A 25,384-nucleotide genomic window follows, 5' to 3' on the forward strand; every position below is an offset into this window, starting at 1 on the left:
CAGGAAGTCCACGTCCGGGCTTTCGCTCCCAACGTGGCTGGCAGCTCCAGGAACCGTTCTCCTCCGCAAGCACGTGCGGCTCCACAAGGAGGACCCGTTGGTCGAGAGGGTACACCTACTCCATGCAAACCCGCAGTATGCCTGTACCCCGACGGCCGCCAAGACACAGTCTCCCAGGGACCTGGCACCAGCTGGGTCCACACCCCCCCATCCTTTCTGCCCCGGCGCCACCCTTCCTCCCCCCAGCGTACCTCACCACAGCCCCCACTCCAGGACAATCCGTCCTCCCCTTGGTCCCACCTGGGGATGAAGATGAGGTCTACACACTCCTGGAGTCACCGGCGACCGAGCCAACGCCTGCATCGCCACCGGAACTGCGGCGCTCACAACGGAGGATCAAGGCACCAGATCGGCTGAATTTGTGAACTTTCCACAAAATTATAACCTTAAAATGCACGTACATAGTTTTCCACCACCCCCGCTGGACTCTTTTTTTTAACAGGGGGTGAATGTGGTAGTCACCACTGTTGTATAAATCACATACGAGATGTAATACAGTAAGGCTCCTGTACTACAGGTACGGGGGTAGGTCCCTGCCTGCTGGCTCCACCCAGTAGGTGGAGTATAAATGTGTGTGCTCACCGAGCTGCAGCCATTTCAGCAGGAGGCTACACATCTCTGCTTAATAAAGCCTCGATTACACTCTACTCTCGTCTCATCGTAATTGATAGAGCATCACTCGCTACCTACGAGTATTCTCTGGAGCATAAACCAGGGACCCAGATAGCGAATGCCGATGATGAGCCGCACGCCTTTGTCGACTGGCCCCATGTCGACCCTCACAACCGGCGAGATGGTTGCAACCCTAAATTTTATGGACTCCTTGCCTGTCTCGGCATCACAGATCCGTGAGTGGACCCAGAGGGAGCCAGTCCTGTCAAAGGTTCGGCACATAGTCCTGAATGGGTGGGCAACATAGACAGCTCCCAGGTGAGTTGAGGGCATTTTCCTCCAAGCTGTCAGAATTTAGCATGGAAGACTGTATCCTCTCGTGGGGGATGCGTGTGGTCGTCCCGGAAAAAGGTCAGGACCTGATACTACAGGACTAACACAATGGGCATCCGGGTGTGACCAAAATGAAAATGTTGGCCTGGAGATATGTCTGGTGGCCAGGCCTCGACACCGACATTGAGAAGGTGGCTCAAAACTGCTCCATTTGCCAGGAGCATCAGAAGCTTCCACCGGCTGCACCCCTACATCATTGGGAATGGCCAGGGCGGCCTTGGGCGCGCTTGCATGCGGATTTCGCCGGCCCTTTCCAAGGATCCATGTTCCTTCTATTAATCGATGCCCAGTCAAAATGGCTAGAGGTGCTTAAGATGGTAGGCACAACGTCCTGCATAACGATCGAGAAGATACGTTTGTCTTTCAATACACATGGCCTCCCCGACGTGCTTGGCATGGACAACGGCACTACATTCACAAGTGAGTTTGCGAGGTTCATGAAGATAAACGGCAAACGCCATATACGCACCACTCCATACCAGCTGGCTTCCAGTGGGTTGGTGGAGCGTGCAGTGCAGGGACCTAAAGAAGCAGTCTTCCAGGTCTATGGACACGCGACTGGCTCATTTTTTGTTTTCATATAGGACCACCCCCCATGCGGTGACTGGGGTAGCTCCTATGGAACTCTTAATGGGCCGGAGACTTTGCACCCGCCTTGGCATGGTTTTCCCGGATATTGGCGCAAAAGTACGCCGCACTTAAGAATGGCAGGGGCATGGCCTTTCGCGGCACCGGCCAATTCGGCTGTTTGCGCCTGGTGACCCGGTGTTCATTCAAAATTTTGCTGGTGGTGCCCAGTGGGTCCCTGGCGTTATCGTTCGACGAATGGGCCCGCTTTCTTACCAGGTGCAAGCCCAGGGTCGTCTCCGGCGCAAGCTTGTAGACCACGTTCGGTCCAGAAGGCCGCCTCTTCCAAAGATTCCCTGCCCCCGGAGCTCACTTCTACAGCCGCTGAGACCAGACACAGTGAAGGGTGTTCCTAACGACCTTCCTCTGGCGCCCCACTCAAAGCCTGCACAAGTCGTTTCAGAACCACGTGGAGATAGGGACGCCAAGATGACAGAGGATTTCGACTCCGACTCCGAGATGGAGACACAGGACGCCTCAGAAGGGGAGTCCTCGGTCCCACAGGCCGTGGATGTCCAACCGTTATGTCGTTCATCACGGAAGCGCTGTTCTCCAGCGTCTCGTGCAAATGGTGACCTGCCCGCGGAAAAAACGAGTCCGATGCCCTCCTTCGCCAGGGTCTTCGGTGGATTCCTTGGACTTTGGGGGGGGAGGGATGTTATTACCTGCCTGCTTACCACTGGCTGGGGCTAATGGCAATCCCATAATCCTTAGGGAGTATGAGCTTCCCCAATGAGGGGGGGGCGGAGAAATCATTAGCAGGTGGCCCTCACGAAACTTTCCCTGAGATTTCTTGCTCCATATCTACAATGCCTTTGATGGTACATTACACAATTGAACACTTTATAGTGAACAATGGCTATTGAGCGAAATACTGAAGGGTTCTCAACAGCAACTGAACCACTGCCTCCACATGAATCATTTTTATTACCACCAATTATGTTTGCACCTACCCATCGTGAAACAGTCATGAAGTCCATTTTCTTCCTTGTATTCCTCTCAGCATAAGTGCAGCCTTCAGTGCAGTCACTTGCCCCTCTCCATTGGCCAGCCCCATGGAACATGGTTATTCTTCTAGATCACATTCTTTTACTTGCCTCTGAAGTACCTTAAGATTTATTTTTGCATTAAAGCACATTTATAAATGTAAGTTGTTATTGTTCAGACGAGATCGAAAGGGAGAAAATTGGCGAGGAAATAAATATATATTCAGAATATATTATTGTTCTATTAACAGAACCCAAGTAAATATGTTTTAACAGTTACAGCCCATTTCTCATTAGGTTCACACCACAAAGCTGCCCATATTTTGAGACCGAAATGTATAGGGTCTAGTGCAGGCCAATAGAAAGGTTGTAATGGGAAGGCATGAAATGCTCATCTGAGAGTGAGACTGAGAGCTTGTTACTGGATTGGTGTGGGAAGATGTTTTACACCTCACCACAACCTATCTATGAGGTGTATTTGATTCTGAAAATGGCTGCAAAAGAACAAAAATATTTAATTGTGTACCACTGATTGTCAACACGCCCCTGCCTCAGTATGGAGGAAAACACAATCTGGCAGCTTTAGATTCAGAAAACGTCAGTAACCATATGCATTGTCCAACAGGTGCTTTGTTTTAAAGCCTATTTTCAAGAAAGTGTTCATGAAAGAAGAGAAGAGCAGTACCGAATAAGAAAATGCAAGATTTACTTTTATCTGGAAGATGACACAATACAAGTTGTTGAACCAGAAGTAAAAAACAGTGGTATTACTCAAGGTACAATAGCATTCTTTAAGAAAGAACTGAGGCTTAAATAATTCCTTTTGTTATATTACTTACTATTCTAATTATTTGAATATTCTAAGTATTCTGACAGTCTCTTATTCTACTCTGGTCCAACATATTAATTTAGTGCAGAGATTATCAGACTGATTATATGTTTGCATTCTTTGAATGTGGAGCAATGGAGTTGAGAGTACAAACAGAAAAGCAACCTTATGTATATAATATATTCCACTTGCCATAAATTTACAATACAGTTGTGCAACAGACCTATTTCTTGGACTCATAAGTGATACTTCTGGTGATCAATCTACAAATGGTTAATGTGCACTATCTTGCAGTTTATATTTTGCGACCAGAAATCTTAGACAGATTGAACCAACTACTATTGACCTGTACTTTAATCTACCTGTGCCCTTTATTCAAGGGCTCAATTGAAACAGAAAAAGTAAAGAAATCAAAGCTCCAATCAGATTTGCCAAGTTTTTTCACAAATAGTTCAAAATGTTGGTGGTAAATGAGTAACCAGTTGCAGGGGTAGGGGGAGTCATGGGCAGTTTTAACATAGGTGTATGGGGTTGGCTGCTGGTGGTTGAACAAAAATCCAAATGCATAATGAAGCTAGTTGTAACCCAATGGCCTCCGCATTAGGTTGCTGATGTACCATCAATTGGACACGAGCCGAGATGAAGATCCAAACATTAGGCTTTAAGCGACTAGTTGTGTGCCCGGCAGTCGACTTACAGAGAAAGGCCGACTGCCGGGTCCTAAAGGTTCTTATACCCCACCTCATAGGCGGGACTACTTGCCTCCCGACCAATCGGTGAGCGGTCACATGACTAGTCTCTACCAACCAGCCGAGAGGCACATGACCGGCCTGAGCCAATGGGCAGCGAGTGTTCTGCACCAATGGCAGATAGGTACCGTAAACCTCCTAGTCATATCACCACATTTGCATTCCAGTAATTGCTTGATTAGAATGATGTTAGTTTTGGTTGATTTGCACATTAAATTTGTATCCAAGGGTTCCCAGGCTTCCTGGAACTCTCCAGTGAAAGCAAGGCAAACACACAGCAGCAATCAAGGGAGTTGAAACTATGACAGGCATCTTTTTTTAGAATACACAGCCAATTATTTTACGTGTATGGGTGCCATGTCCATTTTGTGTTGCTACCAATGCTTCAGGGGGCTTAGAAATGACATTGCTTTGTGATCACAGCTGCTTTCTTACCTGCTTCTGTAAGAGTTTGTTCACATTATGGTAATACCACTGTATATATATGTGTGTGCCTCTATTAGGGGATGTATAATAGTACCTGCTATTACAGGTTTGTCGGTAAGCCCCTGCATAGTTTGTCGGTAAGCCCCTGCCGGCTAGCTCCGCCCACAGGGAGCAGTATAAATAGCCATGAGGTCTCCTGAGCTGCCATTTTACAGCTTCACTTGAGGGAATAACATCTCACGGTAATAAAGCCTCTTTTGTACCGTTTCGTGTTTCTGTGTGCAATTGTTAGCGCATCAATTTATTACCGTGAGATGTCCCTAATCATGGACATCAGAATGAAACCCGACCGCCTGCAGCTGGATCCGCAATCGCCGAACACCAGGAAAGACTTTAACCACTGGCTGGCTGTCTTCGAGGCCTACATCACCTCAGCGGACCCTGCACCATTGGAGGCTCAGAAGGTGCAACTCCTTTACACCAGACTGAGCTCCAGCGTGTTCCCGCTGATACAGGATGCGCCAATCTATGCCCGTGCTATGGAACTGCTCAAAGAAATTTATGTCCAGTTGACGAACACTCTGTTTGCAAGGCAAGTACTCTCCACTCGCGTCCAGCAACCGGGTGAGTCGACTGAGGACTTCTGGCGGGCCCTTATCCCTCTAGTACGGGACTGCGAGTGCCAGGCCATCACGGCTACGGAACATTCGAATCTACTCATGCGGGATGCTTTTGTGACGGGGATTGCATCGGACCCCATCCGGCAACGCCTGCTGGAAGGGGCCGCGCTCGATCTAGCAGCGACAAAGACTGTAGCGCTCTCTATGACGGCCGCTTCCCGTAACGTGCAGTCCTACCCCGCCCGCCGCGCGGCCCACCCATCCTACCCCTTGTGGACCCCGCTACCGATCCCCCCGACTGGGGCTGCTACCGCGCAGTATGCCTGCGCTACTTGTCATACCGTGCACCCTGGGGGTCCCCGCTGCTACTTCTGCGGCCAGCAGAAGCACCCTCGCCAGCGCTGCCCGGCCCGCGCCGCAACCTGCAAATCTTGTGGCAAGAAAGGCCACTTTGCAGAGGTGTGTCAGGCCCGCGCTGTTGCCGCTATCGCTCCCGACCTCTTCCCCCCTCTCCCCAGCCGATCGCGCAATGGGCCCGCCGTCCGCAGCTCTCGGGGCCACGTGCGATCAGTGGGTGCCTCCATCTTTCGCCACCCCGCAATGTGCGCACCATGGGCGCCGCCATCTTGTCCCATCCCCTCAACGTGCGCTCCATGGTTGCCGTCATCTGGCCCCGCTCCCACAACGTGCGCTGCATGGGCGGTACCATTTTCTTCCCCGCAGGTACTCCGGACGCCGCCATTTTGTCCTCCCCTCGGGACTGGATCACGACCCGGGTCGCTGCCGCTACGCATCGGAATCTTCAGACTCTTCGGACGATCGCCCGCTACTTGCCTCCATGATGCTCGACCAATCCCGTCCTCGCAACCTGGCCACCGCTTCAACGACGGTGCTCATCAACGGCCACGCGACCTGCTGCCTACTTGACTCCGGGAGCACTGATAGCATCATTCATCTGGTCATGGTAAGGCGCTGCTCCCTCGTGGTCCATCCCGCCAACCAGCGGATCTCCCTGGCCTCTGGATCCCTCTCTGTCCCCATCCGGGGCTTCTGTCTGGTCAGACTCACAGTACAAGGTGTAGAATGCAGCCGTTTCCGCCTGTACGTTCTCCCCAACCTCTGTGCGACACTTTTACTGGGCCTGGATTTCCAATGTAACCTCCAGAGCCTCACCCTCAAATTCGGCGGACCCCTACCCCCACTCACCATTTGCGGCCTCATGACCCTCAACGTTGACCCTCCCTCTCTCTTTGCCAATCTGGCTGCAGATTGCAAACCCGTCGCCACCCGGAGCAGACGGTACAGCACCCAGGACAAGACCTTCATCAGGTCCGAAGTCCACTGGCTGCTTAGGGAGGGTGTTATCGAGGCCAGCAATGGCCCCTGGAGAGCTCAAGTGGTGGTGGTTAAAACTGGGGAGAAACACAGGATGGTCGTGGACTACAGCCAGACCATCAACTGGTACACGCAGCTCGACGCGTACCCCCTCCCTCGCATATCTGATATGGTCAATCAGATTGCACAGTTCCGGGTCTTCTCGACGATTGACCTTAAATCCGCCTACCACCAGCTCCCCATCCGCAAATCGGACCGTCCATACACTCCCTTTGAGGCGGACGGTCGCCTCTATCAATTCCTTAGGGTTCCCTTCAGCGTCACTAACGGGGTCTCGGTCTTTCAACGAGAAATGGACCGAATGGTTGACCGGTATGGACTGCGGGCCACGTTTCCGTACTTAGATAATCTCACCATCTGCGGCCACGACCAGCAGAACCGTGACGCCAACCTTGCCATATTGCTCCACACCGCATCTCTCCTCAATCTAACTTATAACAAGGAGAAGTGCGTATTCAGCACAGACCGCTTAGTCATCCTCGGCTACGTAGTCCAAAACGGACTACTGGGGCCCGATCCCAAATGCATGCGCCTCCTCATGGAGCGTCCCCTCCCCCACTGCCCCAAGGCTCTCAAACCATGCCTAGGGTTCTTTTCTTACTACGCCCAGTGGGTCCCACAATACGCAGACAAGGCCCGCCCACTGATCCAGTCCATGCAATTTCCCCTCGCGGCCGAGGCACAACAGGCCTTTGCCCGTATCCGCTCAGACATAGCCAAGGCCGGTATGCACGCAGTAGATGAGACACTGCCCTTCCAAGTAGAGAGCGACGCTTCAGATGTCGCCCTTGTCACCAATCTAAACCAGCCAGGCAGACCCGCGGCATTCTTTTCCCGCACCCTCCATGCCTCCGAAATTCGACATTCCTCTGTTGAAAAGGAGGCCCAGGCTATCGTTGAGGCGGTGCGGCACTGGAGGCACTACCTGGCCGGCAGGAGGTTCACCCTCCTCACTGACCAACGGTCGGTTGCCTTCATGTTCAACAACACGCAACGGGGCAAGATCAAAAACGATAAAATCTTGTGGTGGAGAATCGAGCTCTCCACCTATAATTGCAAGATCTTGTATCGCCCCGGCAAGCTCAACGAGCCCTCAGACGCACTCTCCCGAGGTACATGTGCCAGCGCACAAGTGAACCAGCTCCGTGCCTTGCACAAGAGCCTTTGCCATCCGGGGGTCACTTGTTTGTACCACCTAATCAAAGCCCGCAATCTGCCCTACTCCGTCGAGGAAGTACGGACAGTCACCAGAGACTGCCAGGTCTGTGCAGAGTACAAGCCGCACTTCTACCGGCCAGACCGCGCGCGCCTGGAGAAAGCGTCCCGCCCCTTTGAACGCCTCAGCGTGGATTTCAAAGGGCCACTCCCCTCCACCGACTGCAACATCTACATCCTTAGTGTGGTCGATGAATTCTCACCATCCCATGCCCGGATCTGACGTCTGCCACCGTCATCAAGGAGCTCGATTCCATATTCGCTCTGTTCGGTTTCCCCGACTACATCCACAATGACAGGGGATCCTCATTCATGAGCGATGAGCTGCGTGAGTTCCTGCTCAGCAGGGGTATCGCCTCCAGCAGGACGACCAGCTACAACCCCCGGGGAAACGGGCAGATAGAAAGGGAGAACGGGACGGTATGGAGGGCCGTCCAACTGGCCCTACGATCCAGGAACCTCCCAGCCGCTCCCTGATGCGCTCCACTCCATTCGGTCACTGCTGTGCACCGCTACTAACAACACACCCCATGAACGTGTTTTTACCTTCCCTAGGAAGTCTACATCCGGGGTGTCGCTACTGACGTGGCTCGCAGCTCCAGGGCCCGTCCTACTTCGTAGGCATGTCAGACTCTACAAGGCAGACCCTCTGGTGGACAGGGTACGCCTGCTCCACGCGAACCCCCAGTATGCCTACGTGGAGTTCCCCGACGGCCGCCAGGATACAGTGTCGCTCAGGGACCTGGCTCCCTCGGGTGCCGATCCCACGCCCACACACCTCCCCACCCACCCTCCCCTTCCCCGGCGCCCCCAATATCAGCCTCACCAGGTCCATCCCTCGTTCCCCTGCCCACACTAGAGGACATGGAAGATTTTGGCACGCTCCCGGAGTCGTCCAGTCACTGGCCAGCACCAACACTGCCACCACCGATGCCGTCGACGCCGACACCACCTGTACAGACGTCGACACCGCTGCTGCGTCGCTCTCAACGAACTGTCAGACCACCGGACAGACTCAACCTATGACGGGCACCGGGTTGCAAGATGGACACCTGATTTTTTTCTCCCCCCCCTCTGTAAATACATCACTGCTTATGTAATATAGTTTCACGTCACCCCGCCGGACTCATTCTTAACAGGGGTGAATGTGGTACTACCACTGTATATATATGTGTGTGCCTCTATTAGGGGATGTACAATAGTACCTGCTATTACAGGTTTGTTGGTAAGCCCCTGCATAGTTTGTCGGTAAGCCCCTGCCGGCTAGCTCCGCCCACAGGGAGCAGTATAAATATCCATGAGGTCTCCTGAGCTGCCATTTTACAGCTCCACTTGAGGGAATAACATCTCACGGTAATAGAGCCTCTTTTGTACCGTTTCGTGTTTCTGTGTGCAATTGTGAGCGCATCACACATCACATTTCTTTGCGGCTGGTTTAGCACAGTGGGCTAAACAGCTAGCTTGTAATGCAGACCAATGCCAGCAGCGTGGGTTCAATTCCTGTACCGGCCTCCCCGAACAGGCGCCGGAATGTGGGGACTAGGGGCTTTTCACAGTAACTTCATTGAAGCAATTATTATTATTAAGCTGAGAGGTTATTTTACACACTTTGGAGATTTGAAGTACTGCTTTGCACCATGGTCTATCAGATCTCCGAAGGTGCCACTTACATTACATTAGACCTCAGGTGAGGATCAAGATGTCCGGCAGCAGCACCCACAAGAGCTAGAGCTGTAGTATGAGCAACAGCCCACTCACAGAACTGAAGTTCCACGCGAGTGGGGATCTCCATAGTGGTGTATTTCCCAGGAGCCATACATGACTCAGCAGCTACATGTAGAGGGTAAGCTTTCTCAATATGTTGGAGCTCCAGTGTTCAAGGAGGTTCAGGGTGTTGCATTTGGTCATGATAGATACCTGCAGCCGACTGGAGAAAGACCTGCTGTCAACTGGACCTGGTGGCCCGAGATCTGAGTATTTTAGACTACACCGCGGGACAAGACAGGGATGCCCCCTCTCTCCACTGCAGTTTGCGTTGGCCGTAAAACCGCTGGCAATTGCTCTGAGAGCGGCAAGGGGATGGAAGGGAATGGTCGGGGGGGGGGGGGGGGGATAAAACTCTACGCGGACGACCTGCTTTTGTATGTGTCAGATCCAATGGCAGGGATGGACGGGATTATGGAAATCCTCGGGGAGTTTGGCCGGTTTTCGGGCTACAAGTTGAACATGGCAAAAAGCGAAATGTTTGTGGTGCAGGCTGTGTTGTTACTCGTGTCTTAATAAAGCTCGTAGTCTCAAATGTGGAGAAGATGCTTTATTGTGAGTTTGTTCTCTCTTCAGAGCTGTTACCTACGGCTACCTTCAGTACTCCTAGCTGGCGTGTGTGTGTGTGTGTCCTGCTCCAAGTTCTGCCCTCTGTGAAGTGTGTCCTCACTTCCTGTCCCCGTCTATTTATATGGCTCTCCCGTGCCCCCTCTAGTGTTTGCTCAGTTGTATTGCATCTAGTTAACTTGTGATCACCACATCCCCCTTTTTCTCTTTACATATTTTCTGTACATCGTTAAAGAAAATTGTACATCCTGTCCCGGTGTATTTATAGCTCTCCCTCTGGTGTTTGCTCAGTTGTTTTGTATCTAGTCAATCTACGATCACCACATCCCCCTTTTTCTCTTTACATATTTGCTGTACATCGTTAAAGAAAATTATAGAAAACAGTTACTTATGATATGCGTATCAATACAGGTGATGGTGCTATTGCATATTGTACAAAGCCAATGTAGTTATATGTCCAATCTTAATAAAAACATTTATAAGTCCAAACTTGATGAATTTGTTCAGAGCTTTTTTTTCTTTTTGTTGTTGATGACGTGGTGATATTGATATTGCAAGTCCGCTGTGAATGTTGTTGGTGTTCCTTGTTATTTTAAGTACCCAATGCATCATCCCGAGGTGTTTGCATGGTCACCTCACTGATGTTGACTGGCATGGACTTTTTTCTGTGCTTGTGGTATTGATTTATTGTCTCATCCGCCTTGGATGCTGGTGTGCTTGCTCGTTCTGGAGCAGACGTGCGTTTGTGCGATTCGTCGTCATCCCATGACATGTTTGTAGTCTTGTCATTGTTTTGCAGTGTGCTGTGGCATTGTCCTTCATGTGCCAAGTAGTACCATTGTGTACAAGTCGTTGTTTCATTGCTGTTGTTTCTGTCGTTCCTGTTTTTGTTGTTTTCGTTGCCATACTTGTTGCTGTTTTTGTCGTTTCTGTCTTTGGTGTTGGCACTGTCGTTGTTCCTGACTTTGTTGTTTTCGTTGCCGTTCGTGTTGCTGTTTTTGTCGTTTCTGTCTTTGGTGTTGTCGCTATCTTTGTTCCTGACTTTGTTGTTTTCGTTGCCGTTCTTGTTGTTTCTGTCTCTGTCGTTGTCGCTATCTTTGTGCCTGACTTTGTTGTTTGTCTTGTCGCGCTTCATGTTGCTTTTGTTCTTTCTGTTGTCATTCTCGTTTCTGCTGTGCTTCTTGCTATTGTTGTTGGTCTTGTCGCGCTTCATGTTGCTTTTGTTCTTGCTGTTGTTTGTCCCGTTTCTGCTGTGCTTCTTTTGACTTTTGTTTTTCTTGTTATACTCTATTCGTGTCCCGAGTGGATAATTTGAGTCATGGAGCATTTCGTCTCGAGAGTGGTGCGAATGATCTGATGTTGCATCGGTGCAGGTGACATCAATCATTTGTGGAGAATTGGATTCCTCATCTTTGCTTTCTTGGTGCTCCTCTTCCCGAGTCACATTCTTCTCGATTTCATTTGACGCGGTGTCTCTGGATTCTTGGCGCTCCTCTTCTGGAGTCAAAACCTCCATGATTACAATTGACGTGGTGTCTGTGGACTGCTGGCGTTCCTCTTCTGGAGTCCAAATCTGCATGATTTCAGTTGACGTGGTGTCTCCGGACTCTTGGTGCTCCGCTTCTGGAGTTGAAATCTTCATGATTTCCGTTGATGTTGTCTCACTGGACTCCAGGTGCTCCTCTTCTGGAGTCAAAATCTGCATGGTTTCTTTTGGCTTGGTCTCTCTGGACTCCAGGTGCTCCTCTTCTGGAGTCAGAATCTGCATGGTTTCTTTCGGCGTTGTCTCTCTGGACTCCAGGTGCTCCTCTTCTGGAGTCAAAATCTGCATGTTTTCTTTCGGCATCGTCTCTCTGGACAGTTGGGTGGCCCGACTCTGTGCTTCTGTACAGACAAGCTGAGAACTGTCAGTCTCGCTGTGATCCTGTACGTCGAGTGCGATCACCTTGTTACTGTTTTCGCTCTGTGCGTCGGTACAGACAAGCTGAGAACTATCAGTCTCGCTGTGATCCTGTACGTCGAGTGTGATCACCTTGTCACTGTCTTCGCATGCAGTGGGTAGAGGTGCATTGTCTTCTTTTTGTTCCTGTGAGCTTGGTAGACTTTCATAGTCTGCTTGCGGTTGCTCAGATACAGCGGGTTTACCTGCATGGTCTTGTTCATGCATGGTGTTCACCAGGGCTTGTTTGCTTGCATCCCTTTTGGAGTCTTTCATCACTCGCACTGTGGAGCCTGTCATCGCTCGCTCTGTGGAGTCTTCCTGTGCTCTCTGTGTGGCGTCGTCTTCGTCTAGGGTATTGCTGTCATCCAATGTATCGACGAGCTGCCATGGCATCATGGTGTTGGATTCATCTACCATGAGTAGAGTCGTGTTGAGCTTTGCAACGGTGTCGCTGATGCTGTGATCAGCATGTCCAAATAACTCCTCCATGTCTGAGTAGTATTCTTTGATCCCATTTCATCTTCGTTGGCTTCTTCTACCACGAGTTGATTCGTGTTGAACTTTGCGACCGTGTCGCTGATGCTGTGATAAGCATATCCGACTGACTCAGCTGTGTCTGAGTAGTATTCTTCGAAAACCAAATCATCCTGGTTGGATTCTTCTACCACGAGTTGATTCATGTTGAACTTTGCGACCGTGTCGCTGATGCTGTGATAAGCATATCCGACTGTCTCAGCCATGTCTGAGAAGTAATCTTCGAAAAACAAATCATCTTTTGTTGTTTCGGAATTCTTTTTGTTCTCTTCACTTTGGGTGGTGCAGACTGCTTTTTTTAGGGTGTTGTGCAAGTTGTTTTTAACTGTTGGTTTAAGTTCAGGCGTTTTTCTGTGTTCTGAGGCAAGAAAATTTGTGTTTACCACTTTAAGTGTCTTATTTTCAATTTTCGGGCATTTCCCTTTTTTTTTTTTATAAATGTTTTTATTCAGTTTTCATGTTTTATATTGAACAAATTACAAATTGTTAGGAGAGAAAAAGAACAAAAAAAAAACAACAAACAAACACGCAAAAATTAACATACATATTTACAGGTAAGCATCTTCGTAGTAGTAACTGCGCCCGCCCCCCCCCCCCCCCCAACATGTTTATTTAGTTTGGTTTTGGGCCTTAGCTAGCCATCGAACCCCCGTACCGAACCTGTAGCCCCTCCCGCTACCTTCCCCGACTATTCTTCCTCTTGTACATTGGCCACAAATAGGTCCCGGAACAGTTGCATGAATGGCTCCCACGTTCTGTGGAAGCCGTCGTCCGACCCTCGGATGGCAAATTTGATTTTCTCCATTTGGAGAGATTCCGAGAGGTCGGACTGCCAGTCCGCAGCTCTGGGCGGTGCTGCTGACCGCCAGCCAAACAGGATTCTACGGCGGGCGATCAGGGAGGCAAAGGCAAGGGCGTCCGCCCTCCTCCCCAGGAATAGATCTGGCTGTTCTGAAACCCCGAAGACCGCCACTATCGGGCATGGCTCCACCCTCACTCCCACCACTTTGGACATAACCTCGAAGAAGGCTGTCCAGTACTCCACGAGTCTGGGGCAAGACCAGAACATGTGGGCGTGGTTGGCCGGGCCTCTTTGGCACCGTTCACATCTGTCTTCCACCTCCGGGAAGAACCTACTCATACGGGTTCTTGTTAAGTGGGCTCTATGTACCACTTTTAGTTGCGTCAGGCTGAGCCTTGCGCACGTGGAGGTGGAGTTGACCCTATGCAGTGCTTCGCTCCAGAGTCCCCACCCTATCTCCATCCCCAGGTCGTCCTCCCATTTCCTTCTTGTTGCGTCCAGTACGGTGTCGTCCCTATCTACCAGTCGGTCATACATGTCACTACAGTTCCCTTTCTCTAGGATACTTGCGTCCAGTAGGTCTTCCAGTAGTGTCTGTCGTGGCGGTTGTGGGTACGTCCTTGTCTCCTTTCGTAGGAAGTTTTTGAGCTGCAGGTACCGTAGCTCGTTCCCCCCAGCTAGCTGAAACTTCTCTGTCAGTTCGTCCAGTGTTGCGATCCTGTCGTCCGTGTATAGGTCCCTGACTGTCAGTGTCCCCCCGTCCTGCCTCCACCTTTTGAAGGTGGCGTCAGTCAGTGCTGGTGTGAACCTATGGTTGTTGCAGATGGGAGCCCTGTTCGACATTTTGGTCAGGCCAAGTTGCTGCCGCAGTTGGTTCCAGGATTGGAGGGTGGCTGTCACCACTGGGCTGCTGGAGTGTTTTTTGGGTGGGGATGGGAGTGCTGCCGTGGCGAGGGCCCGGAGGGAGGTTCCCATGCAGGAGGCCTCCTCCGCACGCACCCACTCAGCCTCTGGCTCCTGGATCCATCCCCTTACTCGCTCGGCTGTTGCTGCCCAGTGGTAGAATTGTAGATTCGGGAGGGCTAGCCCTCCCCTGGTTTTTGTTTTTTGTAAGACCTTCTTTGGGATCCTAGCATTTTTACCCCCCCATACGAACGCCATGATGAGTTTGTCCAGCGCTTTGAAAAAGGCCTTGGGGATGTAGATCGGAATGGATCTAAACAGGAAGAGGAACCTGGGCAGTACGTTCATTTTGATCGTCTGAACTCTCCCCGCGAGGGAGAGCGGGAGTGTGTTCCATCTTTGCAGGTCCTTTTTAACTTCCTCCGTCAGGCTGGTGAGGTTCCATTTGTGGATCCCTTTCCAGTCATGGGCTATTTGGATCCCCAGGTAGCGGAATTTATGTCGGGCTTGATTGAACGGCAGCCCCTTTAGTGCTGCCCCCCCCCCCCCCCCTTGCGGGTGTACTGGGAAGATCTCACTTTTGCTCATGTTGAGTTTGTAGCCCGAGAAGGCTCCAAACTCTTTCAGGAGCGCGATGATTCCGTCCATGCTGCTTTGTGGGTCCGAGATATAGAGGAGCAGATCATCCGCATAGAGTGAGACTCTGTGCTCTCTACCTCCCCTTCGGATCCCCCTCCAATTTTTTGCTGCCCTGAGCGCGATTGCTAGCGGTTCAATTGCTAGTGCGAACAGCAGCGGGGACAGTGGGCATCCTTGTCTGGTGCCCCTGTGCAGCTGGAAGTATTGGGAGTTGGTATTGTTGGTCTGTACACTCGCCATGGGTGCGTTGTACAGGAGCTTTACCCAAGCGGTGAACCCTGTTCCAAGCCCGAACCGCTCCAGTACCTCTATGAGGTATTTCCACTCGACTCTGTCGAAGGCCTTTTCTGCGTCCAGGGAGACGATCACCTCTTGTGTTCTCTCCCCGGAGGGGGTCATTATCACGTTCAGCAGGCGCCTGATGTTCGCGGTAAGCTGTCTACCTTTGACAAAGCCCGTCTGGTCCTCTGTGACCACCTCAGGTACACAGTCTTCTAGCCTCTTGGCTAGGATTTTGGCCAGTATTTTGGCGTCTGCATTCAGCAGAGATATGGGTCTGTATGACCCACATTCCGTTGGGTCTTTGTCTTTCTTAGGTATCAGCGAGATTGAGGCCTGTGCTAACGTGGGTGGCAATGTGCCCCTAGCTAGCGAGTCTGTGAACATCTCCCGCAGGTGCGGGGCCAGCGCTGTCGCAAATTTTTTGTAGAAGTCCGCCGGGAATCCGTCCGGTCCCGGCGCCTTCCCCGCCTGCATGGAGCTAATGCTGTCCATGATCTCTCCCAGTGCTAGTGGTGCTTCCAGATCCCGTTTTCTGCCCTCTCCCACAACTGGTATGTCCAGTCCGTCAAGAAACCGGTTCATCCCAGCCTTCCCCGTTGGGGGCTCTGAGGTGTACAGCTCTTGGTAGAAGGCCTTGAAGGTTTTGTTAATCCTCTCTGGTTCTGTTTCCAACGTGCCTCTGGTATCTCTGATTTGCGCAATTTCTCTGCTGGCTGCCTGCTTTCTCAGCTGGTGGGCCAACAGGCGGCTGGCTTTGTCCCCGTGTTCGTATAGGGCCCCGCGTGCCTGGCGGAGTTGGTGTACTGCTTTCCTGGTGGAGAGCAGGTCAAAGTTCCTTTGTAATTCTTTCCTCTCCGCCAGGAGTTCTACGGTCGGGGCCTCGGAGTATTTATGGTCTACCTCCAGTATGGAGTCGACCAGCTTCTGCCTAGCCACCCTTTCCTCCCTATCTCTTTGCGCTTTGTAGGCTATGATTTCCCCTCTTAGTACGGCCTTAAGCGCTTCCCAGAACGTGGAGGGTGAGACCTCCCCGTTTTGGTTGATCTCAGTGTACTCCGCTATGGCCCGCGCTATCCTTTCGCTGAAGGCCTTGTCAGCTAGTAAGGCACCGTCCAACCTCCATTTGGGGCGCTGGGCCCTTCCCGTCTCTAGCCGCACATCCATGTAGTGTGGGGCGTGGTCTGATATCACAATTGCGGAGTATTCCACCTTGTCTATCTCTGGAAGCACCGTTTTCCCCACCACAAAGAAGTCAATTCTGGTGTACACGTTGTGTACTGGGGAGAAGAAAGAGAATTCTTTCTCCCCCGGGTGGGCGAATCTCCAGGGGTCTACTGCTCCCATCTGCTCCATATAGTGACTGAGTTCCCTTGCCATGTTTGAGGTTTTCCCCGTTCTGGGGTTTGATCTGTCCGTCGTTGGGTCCTGTACACAGTTGAAGTCCCCCCCCATGATTAGTCGGTGCGTCGCTATGTCCGGGATTTCTGCCATGGTCTTTTGGATGAAGCTCGTGTCGTCCCAGTTGGGCGCATACACGTTAACTAGGACTACCGGCGCCCCATCCAGGGCCCCGCTGACCATGACATATCGTCCCCCTGGGTCCGTAACCGTCTTTGTCGCCCTAAACATTGTCCTCTTGCCAATCAGGATCGCCACCCCCCCTGGCCCTTGCCCCATAACAGGAATGATAGGTTTGTCCCACCCAGCCCTTTCTTACCCGCAGTTGGTCCTGCTCCCTCAAGTGCGTCTCTTGGAGGAAGACTATGTCGGCCCTCATGTTTCTAAGGTGGGTGAGGACTCTAGATCTCTTCACTGGGCCATTAAGTCCCCTTACGTTCCAGGTGACTATTCTGGTGGGGGGCTTCTGCCCCCTTGCTCCTGTGGGGTTAACCATATTTGTCCGGTGGACGCGCCCCTGCCCTCTGGGGTTTCCCTTTGTTAGGGGGCCGTCCAGGATGTCCACTATCACTGCTCTCCCCATGCGGCCGGGTCCCTGCGCTCCGGGGTTCCCCCTTGTCCCGGGGACACCCGCCATGGCCGTCCACTGTGTGTCCGCCACGCGGGTAGCCCCCTGCACTCCGGGGGGCCCCTTCACCCACAGACCGTACTGGGTGGGTGTTTGCAGCAGTTCCCTGTTTCGAGCCCTTGTCTGTGGCACTTTGTGGCCCTATTCCCTTTCTGGCCTCTTTTGTCCCTTCGTCCCTGCATTTCCCCTCCCTGGTCTCTCGCCCCCCGAGTGCCCCCCCCCCCGCTCTATCCCTTTCGGGGATACCCCTGTGTACCCCTCCATTGCCCCTCTCTCCCCCATTCCTGTCCCCATTTGCTCTCCCACCTTTGATGGGTGATCCCCCCCCTCCCCTGCCTGGCGCCTTCCCCCCTGTTGGGGGTGCGCTGCGGCCCTGCTCTGTTGCGCGCCCCCTTCGCTAGCTTTCCTGCTAGCACGGTGGCTCCCCGCTCGGAGGTTGCTGTCCCCCTTCCCCTCTCCCCTCTCCAGTACTCCCGTTCCCTCGTGCCGGGGCCTGGCCTCCCACCTGGAGCGGGCCCTTGGGCATTGGGTTGTTTTTCCTGGGTGCTCCTGCCAGGGGGGAGGGGGCTGGCTTTGCCTCGCCCCTCCCCACCCCCCCGTCGGCATGACGTATCTCCTTGCCATGGGCCCCTCGTCCCTACTTCCCATGGCGTTTTTCCAGCCCGTGCTCCTCAACGAATCTATTCGCCTCGGCAGGGGCTGTAAAGAAATATTCCTTGTGTTGGTATGTGACCCAGAGTTTTGCTGGGTACAGCATACCAAAACGTACTTTGTTCTTATAGAGAGCTGCTTTCGCTCTGTTGAACTCCGCCCGTCTCTTAGCTATGTCCGCTCCAAAATCCTCGTAGATTCTGATGGCGTGCCCGTCCCAATTGCAGGCTCTATTCTCCTTGGCCCAGCGCAGGATTGTCTCCCTATCCCGGTACCGGTGCAGTCTGGCTATAACTGCTCTCGGTTTTTCCCCTTCCTTGGGCTTCGGGCGCAGTGACCGATGAGCTCTGTCCATTTCCGGTGGGGTGGGAAAAGCTTCCCGCCCCACTAAGGAGCCCAGCATCGCAGCCACGAATGTTGTGGGATTTCTACCCTCTATCCCCTCTGGCAGGCCCACTATCTTAATGTTTTGCCTTCTCGAGTTGATCTCCTGGCCGTCTACCCTGCCCTTCAGGCTCCCCTGTGTTGCACTCAGTTTCGCCATTTCCCTCTCCAGGGACATGACCCGGTCGCTCACGTCAGTCGCTGCCTTCTCCAGCTCTTTAATGGTTGCCCCTTGGGCTTCCAGTATCTTCCCTTGGGCTTCCAGTATCTTCCCTTGGGCATCCACTTTCTCCTCCACTCTGGTCAGAGCCTGCTGCACCCCTGACATGGCCCTGGTCATTGCTGCCTGTGCTGCGGCCTCTGTGTCTGCTTTTAACTCTGCCTTGATTGCCTGCAGCTGCTCCCTCACCACCTCGGCAATGGCTTCCTTCCAATTCACGCCCCCCTCTAACCCCAGGGGAGAGGTTGCCCGCCCGTCCAGCCCTTTTGGATGCGGCGATACATTCTTCCCGCTGCTTCGCGTGTTGACTCGTTCGCCCAAGCTGGTTTGCCCTTTGCCCCGTCCACCTCCGGTGCCCCCTTTCTCTTGGGTCCCTTCTGGCATTTTTTTCTCCCCCTTCCCCTTCATCGTTTCTTCTCTCCTTGTTCTTCTTTTCCCCCTTTTCCGCACCCTATTTTAATTTTATTTATATATATATATATATATAAAAATATATGTATATATTTTTTTTTTTAAAATGAAAAATTTATTTCCCCCCTTCTTTCCTTTACCCCTTTATTTCACCCCTTTTCTCTTTACCAGTTTTCTTTTGGGTTTTTATTTTAAAAAAAGAACAGAAATATAAGTCTCTTTTTTCTTTTGTTTTCTCTCTCCACTCGCCCAGGAGAGAGAGAGAGAGTCCCCCTTTGTCCTTGCCACGTGGTGGTCACTGCAGTTGGGGGGAGGGGGAGGGGCGAGTGGGGCTGCTGGTTGGGGGGGGGGGGGTTGGGGTCCCCGCTGCTGGTTGGGGGTTGGGGGGGGGGGGTTGGTGTCCCCCCTGCTGGTTTGGGGGGGGGGGGGGGTTGGTGTCCCCGCTGCTGGTTGGGGGTTGGGGGGGGGGGGTTGGTGTCCCCGCTGCTGGTTGGGGGTTGGGGGGGGGGGGGTTGGTGTCCCCGCTGCTGGTTGGGGGGGGGGGGGGGGTTGGTGTCCCCGCTGCTGATTGGGGGGGGGAAGGTGGTGTCCCGCTGCTGGTTTGGGGGGGGGGGGGGGGAAGAGGGCCCGCCGCTGCCGCACCGTTCCCGGCCCGCGTGGGGGGGGGGGGGGGGGGAAGAGAGGGGTTGGACCTGCCGCTGCTGGGCCTCCCTGTCGCCGTCGCTCCTCGCCTCCGCCTTCCGCCGCCGCCCGCTCCACCTCGGCTGCCGCCCGCTCCTCCTCCGCTTCTCCTCCGCTGCCGCCCGCCGCTGCCGCCCGCTGCTCCTCCGTTGTCGCCCGCTCCTCCGCCGTTGCCGCCCGCTCCTCCTCCGCCGTTGCCGCCCGCTCCTCCTCCGCCGTTGCCGCCCGCTCCTCCTCCGCCGTTGCCGCCCGCTCCTCCTCCGCCGTTGCCGCCCGCTCCTCCTCCGCCGTCCGGCCTGTTGGGGGGGTCGGCATTTCCCTTTTAAGTGGGCGTGGTCGGGATGCTCAGACGTCATGACGTCACGCGTAGGAATGAATTGCGCATGCGCAAATCGGCTTTCCTTCCCTGTGCGGTTCTGTGTCCATTGCACATGCGCGGCTTGCGCATGCGCATGCCGATCCGCGACCAAGACTTTTTTTGACTGCGCATGCGCGGCTTGCGCATGCGCATAACGATCGGCACCGCGATCTTTTTTAAACTGCGCATGCGCGGCCTCCGGTTCAGGCGCATGCGCAGACGCGATTTGTAGTTCTTTGCTTTCCGGAGACTGCAAAATGTGCTCCGACGCCATTTTTTCGCGTTTTTCGCGGATTTTAGGGATTTTTCTTTCCCACCAGGACTGGATTTCTAAAAGTTGTAAGTAATCTTCTCTTCCCGATGTGGACAGGGTTTCAGTGTTTTGGCTTTGTGAGAAATTCTTGTTATTTCTTCTTTTTGATCTGTACTTTTCATTCGCGATTTCTTGTTCTTTTCGTGATTTTTTAAGTTTTGCATCACTCAGCCTCTCTGCAGTTTGGCCTCTGAGCATGCCTTGCTGTTCAAATTTCTCACAGTACTCTTCAAATTTGTTTAGTAACGTTTGTAAGCTGTTTCTGTCTTCACCTTTTGAGTATTTAAATCCATTATACACTTTCCTATTTACAGGCCCTGCGGTGAGAATTGCTATTTTAATGTTGTCTGAGGCTTCTTGTACATCATTAGCTGTGAGATAAATATCAAACATTTGTTTAAACCTTTTCCAGACATTTCTTACAACGCCAGTCTGGTCCAGCTGATCTGGGTATCCATACCACATCCTCGAATTAGCGATGTCTTCCCAAGTCAAATGTCCAGTAGGAGATTTCCATGCCATTTTGAGCTTTCTGTATCTGCCACTGAGTTGTCCTGTAGTAAGCATCTGAAGCCACTCCTGGGTACCATGTGTTGTTACTCGTGTCTTAATAAAGCTCGTAGTCTCAAATGTGGAGAAGATGCTTTATTGTGAGTTCGTTCTCTCTTCAGAGCTGTTACCTACGGCTACATTCAGTACTCCTAGCTGGCGTGTGTGTGTGTGTGTCCTGCTCCAAGTTCTGCCCTCTGTGAAGTGTGTCCTCACTTCCTGTCCCCGTCTATTTATATGGCTCTCCCGTGCCCCCTCTAGTGTTTGCTCAGTTGTATTGCATCTAGTTAACTTGTGATCACCACACAGGCGAGGGGTCAGGAGAATAGGCTGAGGGAGCTACCATTTAGGCTGGTTGGGGAAAGTTTTAGGTATCTAGGGATACAAGTGGCGCGCGACTGGGGTAAGATGCATAGGTTGAACTTGTCCAGGCTGGTGGAGCAAATGAGGAGCGAGTTTCGGAGGTGGGATGCTCTCCCGCTGTCACTAGCGGGGAGAGTACAGACAGTGAAGATGACGATCCTCCCGAGATTCCTGTTTATTTTACAGTGTCTCCCTATTTTCATTCCGCGGTCCTTCTTTAAAAGAATCAATAAAATCATCCTGGGATTTGTTTGGGCGGGGAAGTCCCCGCGGGTAAAGAGGGGGATGCTGGAACGGAACCGTAGCGAGGGGGGGGGGCTGGCATTGCCGAACCTCAACAACTACTACTGGGCGGCTAACATAGCCATGATAAGGAAATGGATGGTGGGTACGGGGTCGGTTTGGGATCGATGGAGGCTGCTTCGTGCAGGGGCACCAGCTTGGCAGCCCTGGCCATGGCTCCCCTGCCGTTTCCCCCGGCCAGGTACTCCACAAGCCCTGTAGTGGTGACGGCTTTTCAGATTTGGGGCCAATGGAGGAAGCATGCGGGGGAAGTGGGAGCGTCGGTCTGGTCCCCAATATGTGACAACCACCGATTTGTCCCGGGGAAGGTCGATGGCGGGTTTCCAGCTTGGTGGAGGTGGGAAGGATGGGCGACTTGTTGCTGGAAGGGAGCTTCGCGAACATGAGGGCGCTGGAGGAGAAGTTCGGGCTGGCGAGGGGGAATGGTTTTCGGTACTTGCAGGTGCGGGATTTCGTACGTAGACAGGTCCCGTCCTTTCCACGCCTCCCACCAAGGGGGATCCAGGACAGGGTAAATTCCAGGGGTGAGGTAGGAGAGGGGAGAGTCTCAGATATTTATAAGGAGCTTATGGGAGCGGAGGACACAGGGACCGAGGAACTGAAACTTAAGTGGGAGGAGGAGCTTGGTGAGGAGTTGGAGGGAGGCGAATGGGCAGACGCTCTGAGGAGGGTAAATGCAACCGCAACATGTGCCAGGCTCGGTCTGATTCAGTTCAAGGTGGTTCACCGGGCCCACATGACGGTGGCCCGGATGAGCAAATTTTTTGGGCTGGAGGACAAGTGTGCTAGATGTGGGGGAGGACCAGCGAACCATGTCCACATGTTCTGGGCATGTCCAAAACTCAGGGGATACTGGCAGGGATTTGTGGACGTCATATCCCGGGTACTGAAAACAAGGGTGGCGATGAGTCCAGAAGTGGCGATTTTTGGGGTGTCGGAAGACCCGGGAGTACAGGAGGGGATAGAGGCCGCGTTGTGGCCTTTGCTTCCCTGATAGCCCGGCGACGGATACTGTTGGCCTGGAGGGACTCAAAGCTCCCAAAGACCGAAGTATGGCTGTCGGACATGGCAAGCTTTCTCGGCTTGGAAAAAATCAAGTTCGCCTTACAAGGATCACTATCGGGGTTTGCCCGGAGGTGGCAACCGTTCATCGACTTCTTCACGGGGAACTAATCGTCAGTGGTGGGGGGGGGGGGGGGGGGGGGGGGGTAGAATAGTGTAGAGTGGGGGGGAAGAATAGGTGGGTCTATCTGCGAGAGTGGTACTGTTATTTGCACTATGTTTTTTGTAATTGATATCTGCACACTAATGCATATTGGTACTGTTTACAATGCCAAAAATACCTCAATAAAATTGTCTGTTTAAAAAACAAACTAGACCCTGGTGGCCATGCTTTGCAGCAGATGCCAAAGCCACCATCACCCTCAATGAGTTTGCCTCTGGATCCTTCCAGGGCTTTTGCCAACTTTCACACTTGGAGGCACACAAAAGACAGCCAAACAATCCTTTCTCTGCCAGGTCCAGCCTAAGAGGTGTGAATGGTGGACGGATGGGGGTGGTGGAGTTAGGAGCAGTTTCGAGAGGGGTAATTGGGGGGCTTTTGGGATAGGGGTGGGGGAGGCGAGGCATAGGTTGCTGACAGTGACTGAGGTGTGTTCTTTGTCCCACCTGATGGGTGGGGCTAGGTGCCAGCTTGGGTGGGGGCGTCTGGTCAGTGTGTGGTGGGGGGATGGGTGCATCCCCCATAGGGGTGATGGTTGATCCAAGGGGAGGGGGATGTTGGTGACATGGAATGTGTGGCGACTAGGTGGCCCAGTAAAATAGCAAGAGTGGTGCTGTTGCAGGAGACTCACTTGCAGGTGAAGGACCGGGTAAGTCTCTGTAAGGGCTGGGTAAGTTAGGTATTTCACTCGGGCTTTGATAGTAGGGCCCGGACGGTGGCAATCCTAATCAATAAAAGCAGATGCAGAAGGTGGTGGCGGCTCAGGGGGGCAGATATGTGATGGCTTTGGGGGGTGTTGGAGGACAGATCGGTAGTTTTAGTTAATGTATATGTTTCAATTTGGGATGAGGTAGTGAAGAGGGTGGTGGCGACTATCCCCAATATGAATACGCACCAATTGATCCCGGGGAATGGTTGGATTATAATTTGGGATCCAAAGGTGGATGGGTCCAAGCCAAAGTCTTTGTCCCATCCGGGGGAGAGGGGGGCAAAGGCTTGGGCAGCGTTTATGAGAGAGTTTGGGGGGAGGGGGGGGGATCCATGGCAGGTTATGCTGGAGCATAAGTTTTATTAGTTCACTGTGTTATGCTTCTTGAAAGAATGCTCGAAGTCGTCTTTAGGTTAAGGATGATTTATTGTGTCCCACAATAAATTACAGATTACACTTGATAAAAAGGCTGCTCTTCAATGTTCTGCAACTAGGCCCCAAACAGACTAGCACCCTCCAGCTTCTTGCACCTCTTGCCACTCCAACCCCTCCGGTTCCAAGTGGCGGAGGCGGGCCTTCGGCGTTCCTTTTATGGGTGTCCCCGCGCTGCCCCCTGGTGACTCAGGCGAGGATCACCACATCCCCCTTCTTCACTTTTTTTTTTTTTTTTTTTTTTTCGTAGTTGCAGAGCTGTAGTAAAACACAAAGGTAAAGAGTTAGGTTTATATATGTATATACACAGAACAGGGCAGGGCGATGCATTTGTCAGTCCATGTTCACAGGTTCAGACGGTCAGGTGCACGTCTGATCCGTGTAGACCTCCTGAGTGGGCTTGGAGATCCAGGGTCGTTTGTGTCCGTGCGGACATCTGCTGCTGGGGTGTCAGGAAGATGTATGACCGTGTCCTGTGGATCCAGTGTGTCCTGCAGATCGAGTGTCGGAAGGACCCGTGGACGAGGTGTGACCTTCAGAAGGTCTCGCCGATTTCGTCGAACCATTGTTCCATCATCCGACTGCACGACGTAGGACCGTGGCGATGTTAGGCGGAGGACCACCGCCATTTTGGACCAACCCCCAGCTGGGTTTCGCAGCCTCACTGTGTCGCCGATGGCCAACGGTGGCAGTACCTTGGCCTGCTTGTCATAGTGCTGCTTTTGCGCTTGGCGCTGTTGACGCATTTGATCCAGGACAGGCGAGTGATCAGGATTGGTGAAGTGTAGCGCTGGTAAAGTTGTCCGCACATCCCTGTTGAAAAGCATCTGAGCTGGTGATAATCCCGAGCTCAAAGGTGACGAACGGTACGATAGGAGGGCCAAGTGTACGTCAGATTTGGAGTCCGCAGCCTTGCTGATGAGTTGCTTGACTATGTGGACACCTTTCTCCACCCTGCCATTCGATTGCGGAAAGTGGGGACTCGACGTTGTGTGCTGGAAATTGTAAATCTTGGCGAAGTCCGTCCACTCCCAGCTGGCAAAACAAGGACCATTGTCGGACATGACCGTCCGTGGGATGCCATGCCTGGAGAAAGTTTCTTTGCAGGCCTTGATGACGGCTGCTGCTGTGAGATCCGGGAGTTGCAGGACTTCCGGGAAGTTGGAGAAGTAGTCAATGATCAGGACATAGTTGCGGCCCATGGAGTGGAACAAATCAATGCCCACTTTGTCCCATGGTGACGTGGCCATCTCATGCTGCTGCAGTGGCTCCTTGCATTGTGCCGGTCGATGTCTTTGGCACGTGTCACAGGAGAGCACCATGTTGGTGATGTCCTCGTTAATCCCTGGCCAGTAAACAGATTGGCGCGCTCTCCTTTTGCATTTTTCGGCACCAAGGTGCCCTTCGTGAATCCTGT

At 52.7% G+C, this 25,384-nt stretch overlaps 1 protein-coding gene across 1 annotated transcript in view; it reads left to right on the top strand.

Annotated features, from left to right (window-relative positions):
- The window catches only part of efhc2 (EF-hand domain (C-terminal) containing 2), a 218,498-nt gene that overhangs the window by 21,087 nt on the left and 172,027 nt on the right, over positions 1-25,384 (top strand). The window contains exon 3 of the mRNA XM_038802085.1: positions 3,304-3,454. Coding sequence (XP_038658013.1) covers positions 3,304-3,454 — 151 coding nt within the window. The remainder of the gene's footprint in view (positions 1-3,303; positions 3,455-25,384) is intronic.

This window comes from Scyliorhinus canicula, chromosome 7 (assembly GCF_902713615.1).
Source record: "Scyliorhinus canicula chromosome 7, sScyCan1.1, whole genome shotgun sequence".
Taxonomy (NCBI): domain Eukaryota; kingdom Metazoa; phylum Chordata; class Chondrichthyes; order Carcharhiniformes; family Scyliorhinidae; genus Scyliorhinus; species Scyliorhinus canicula.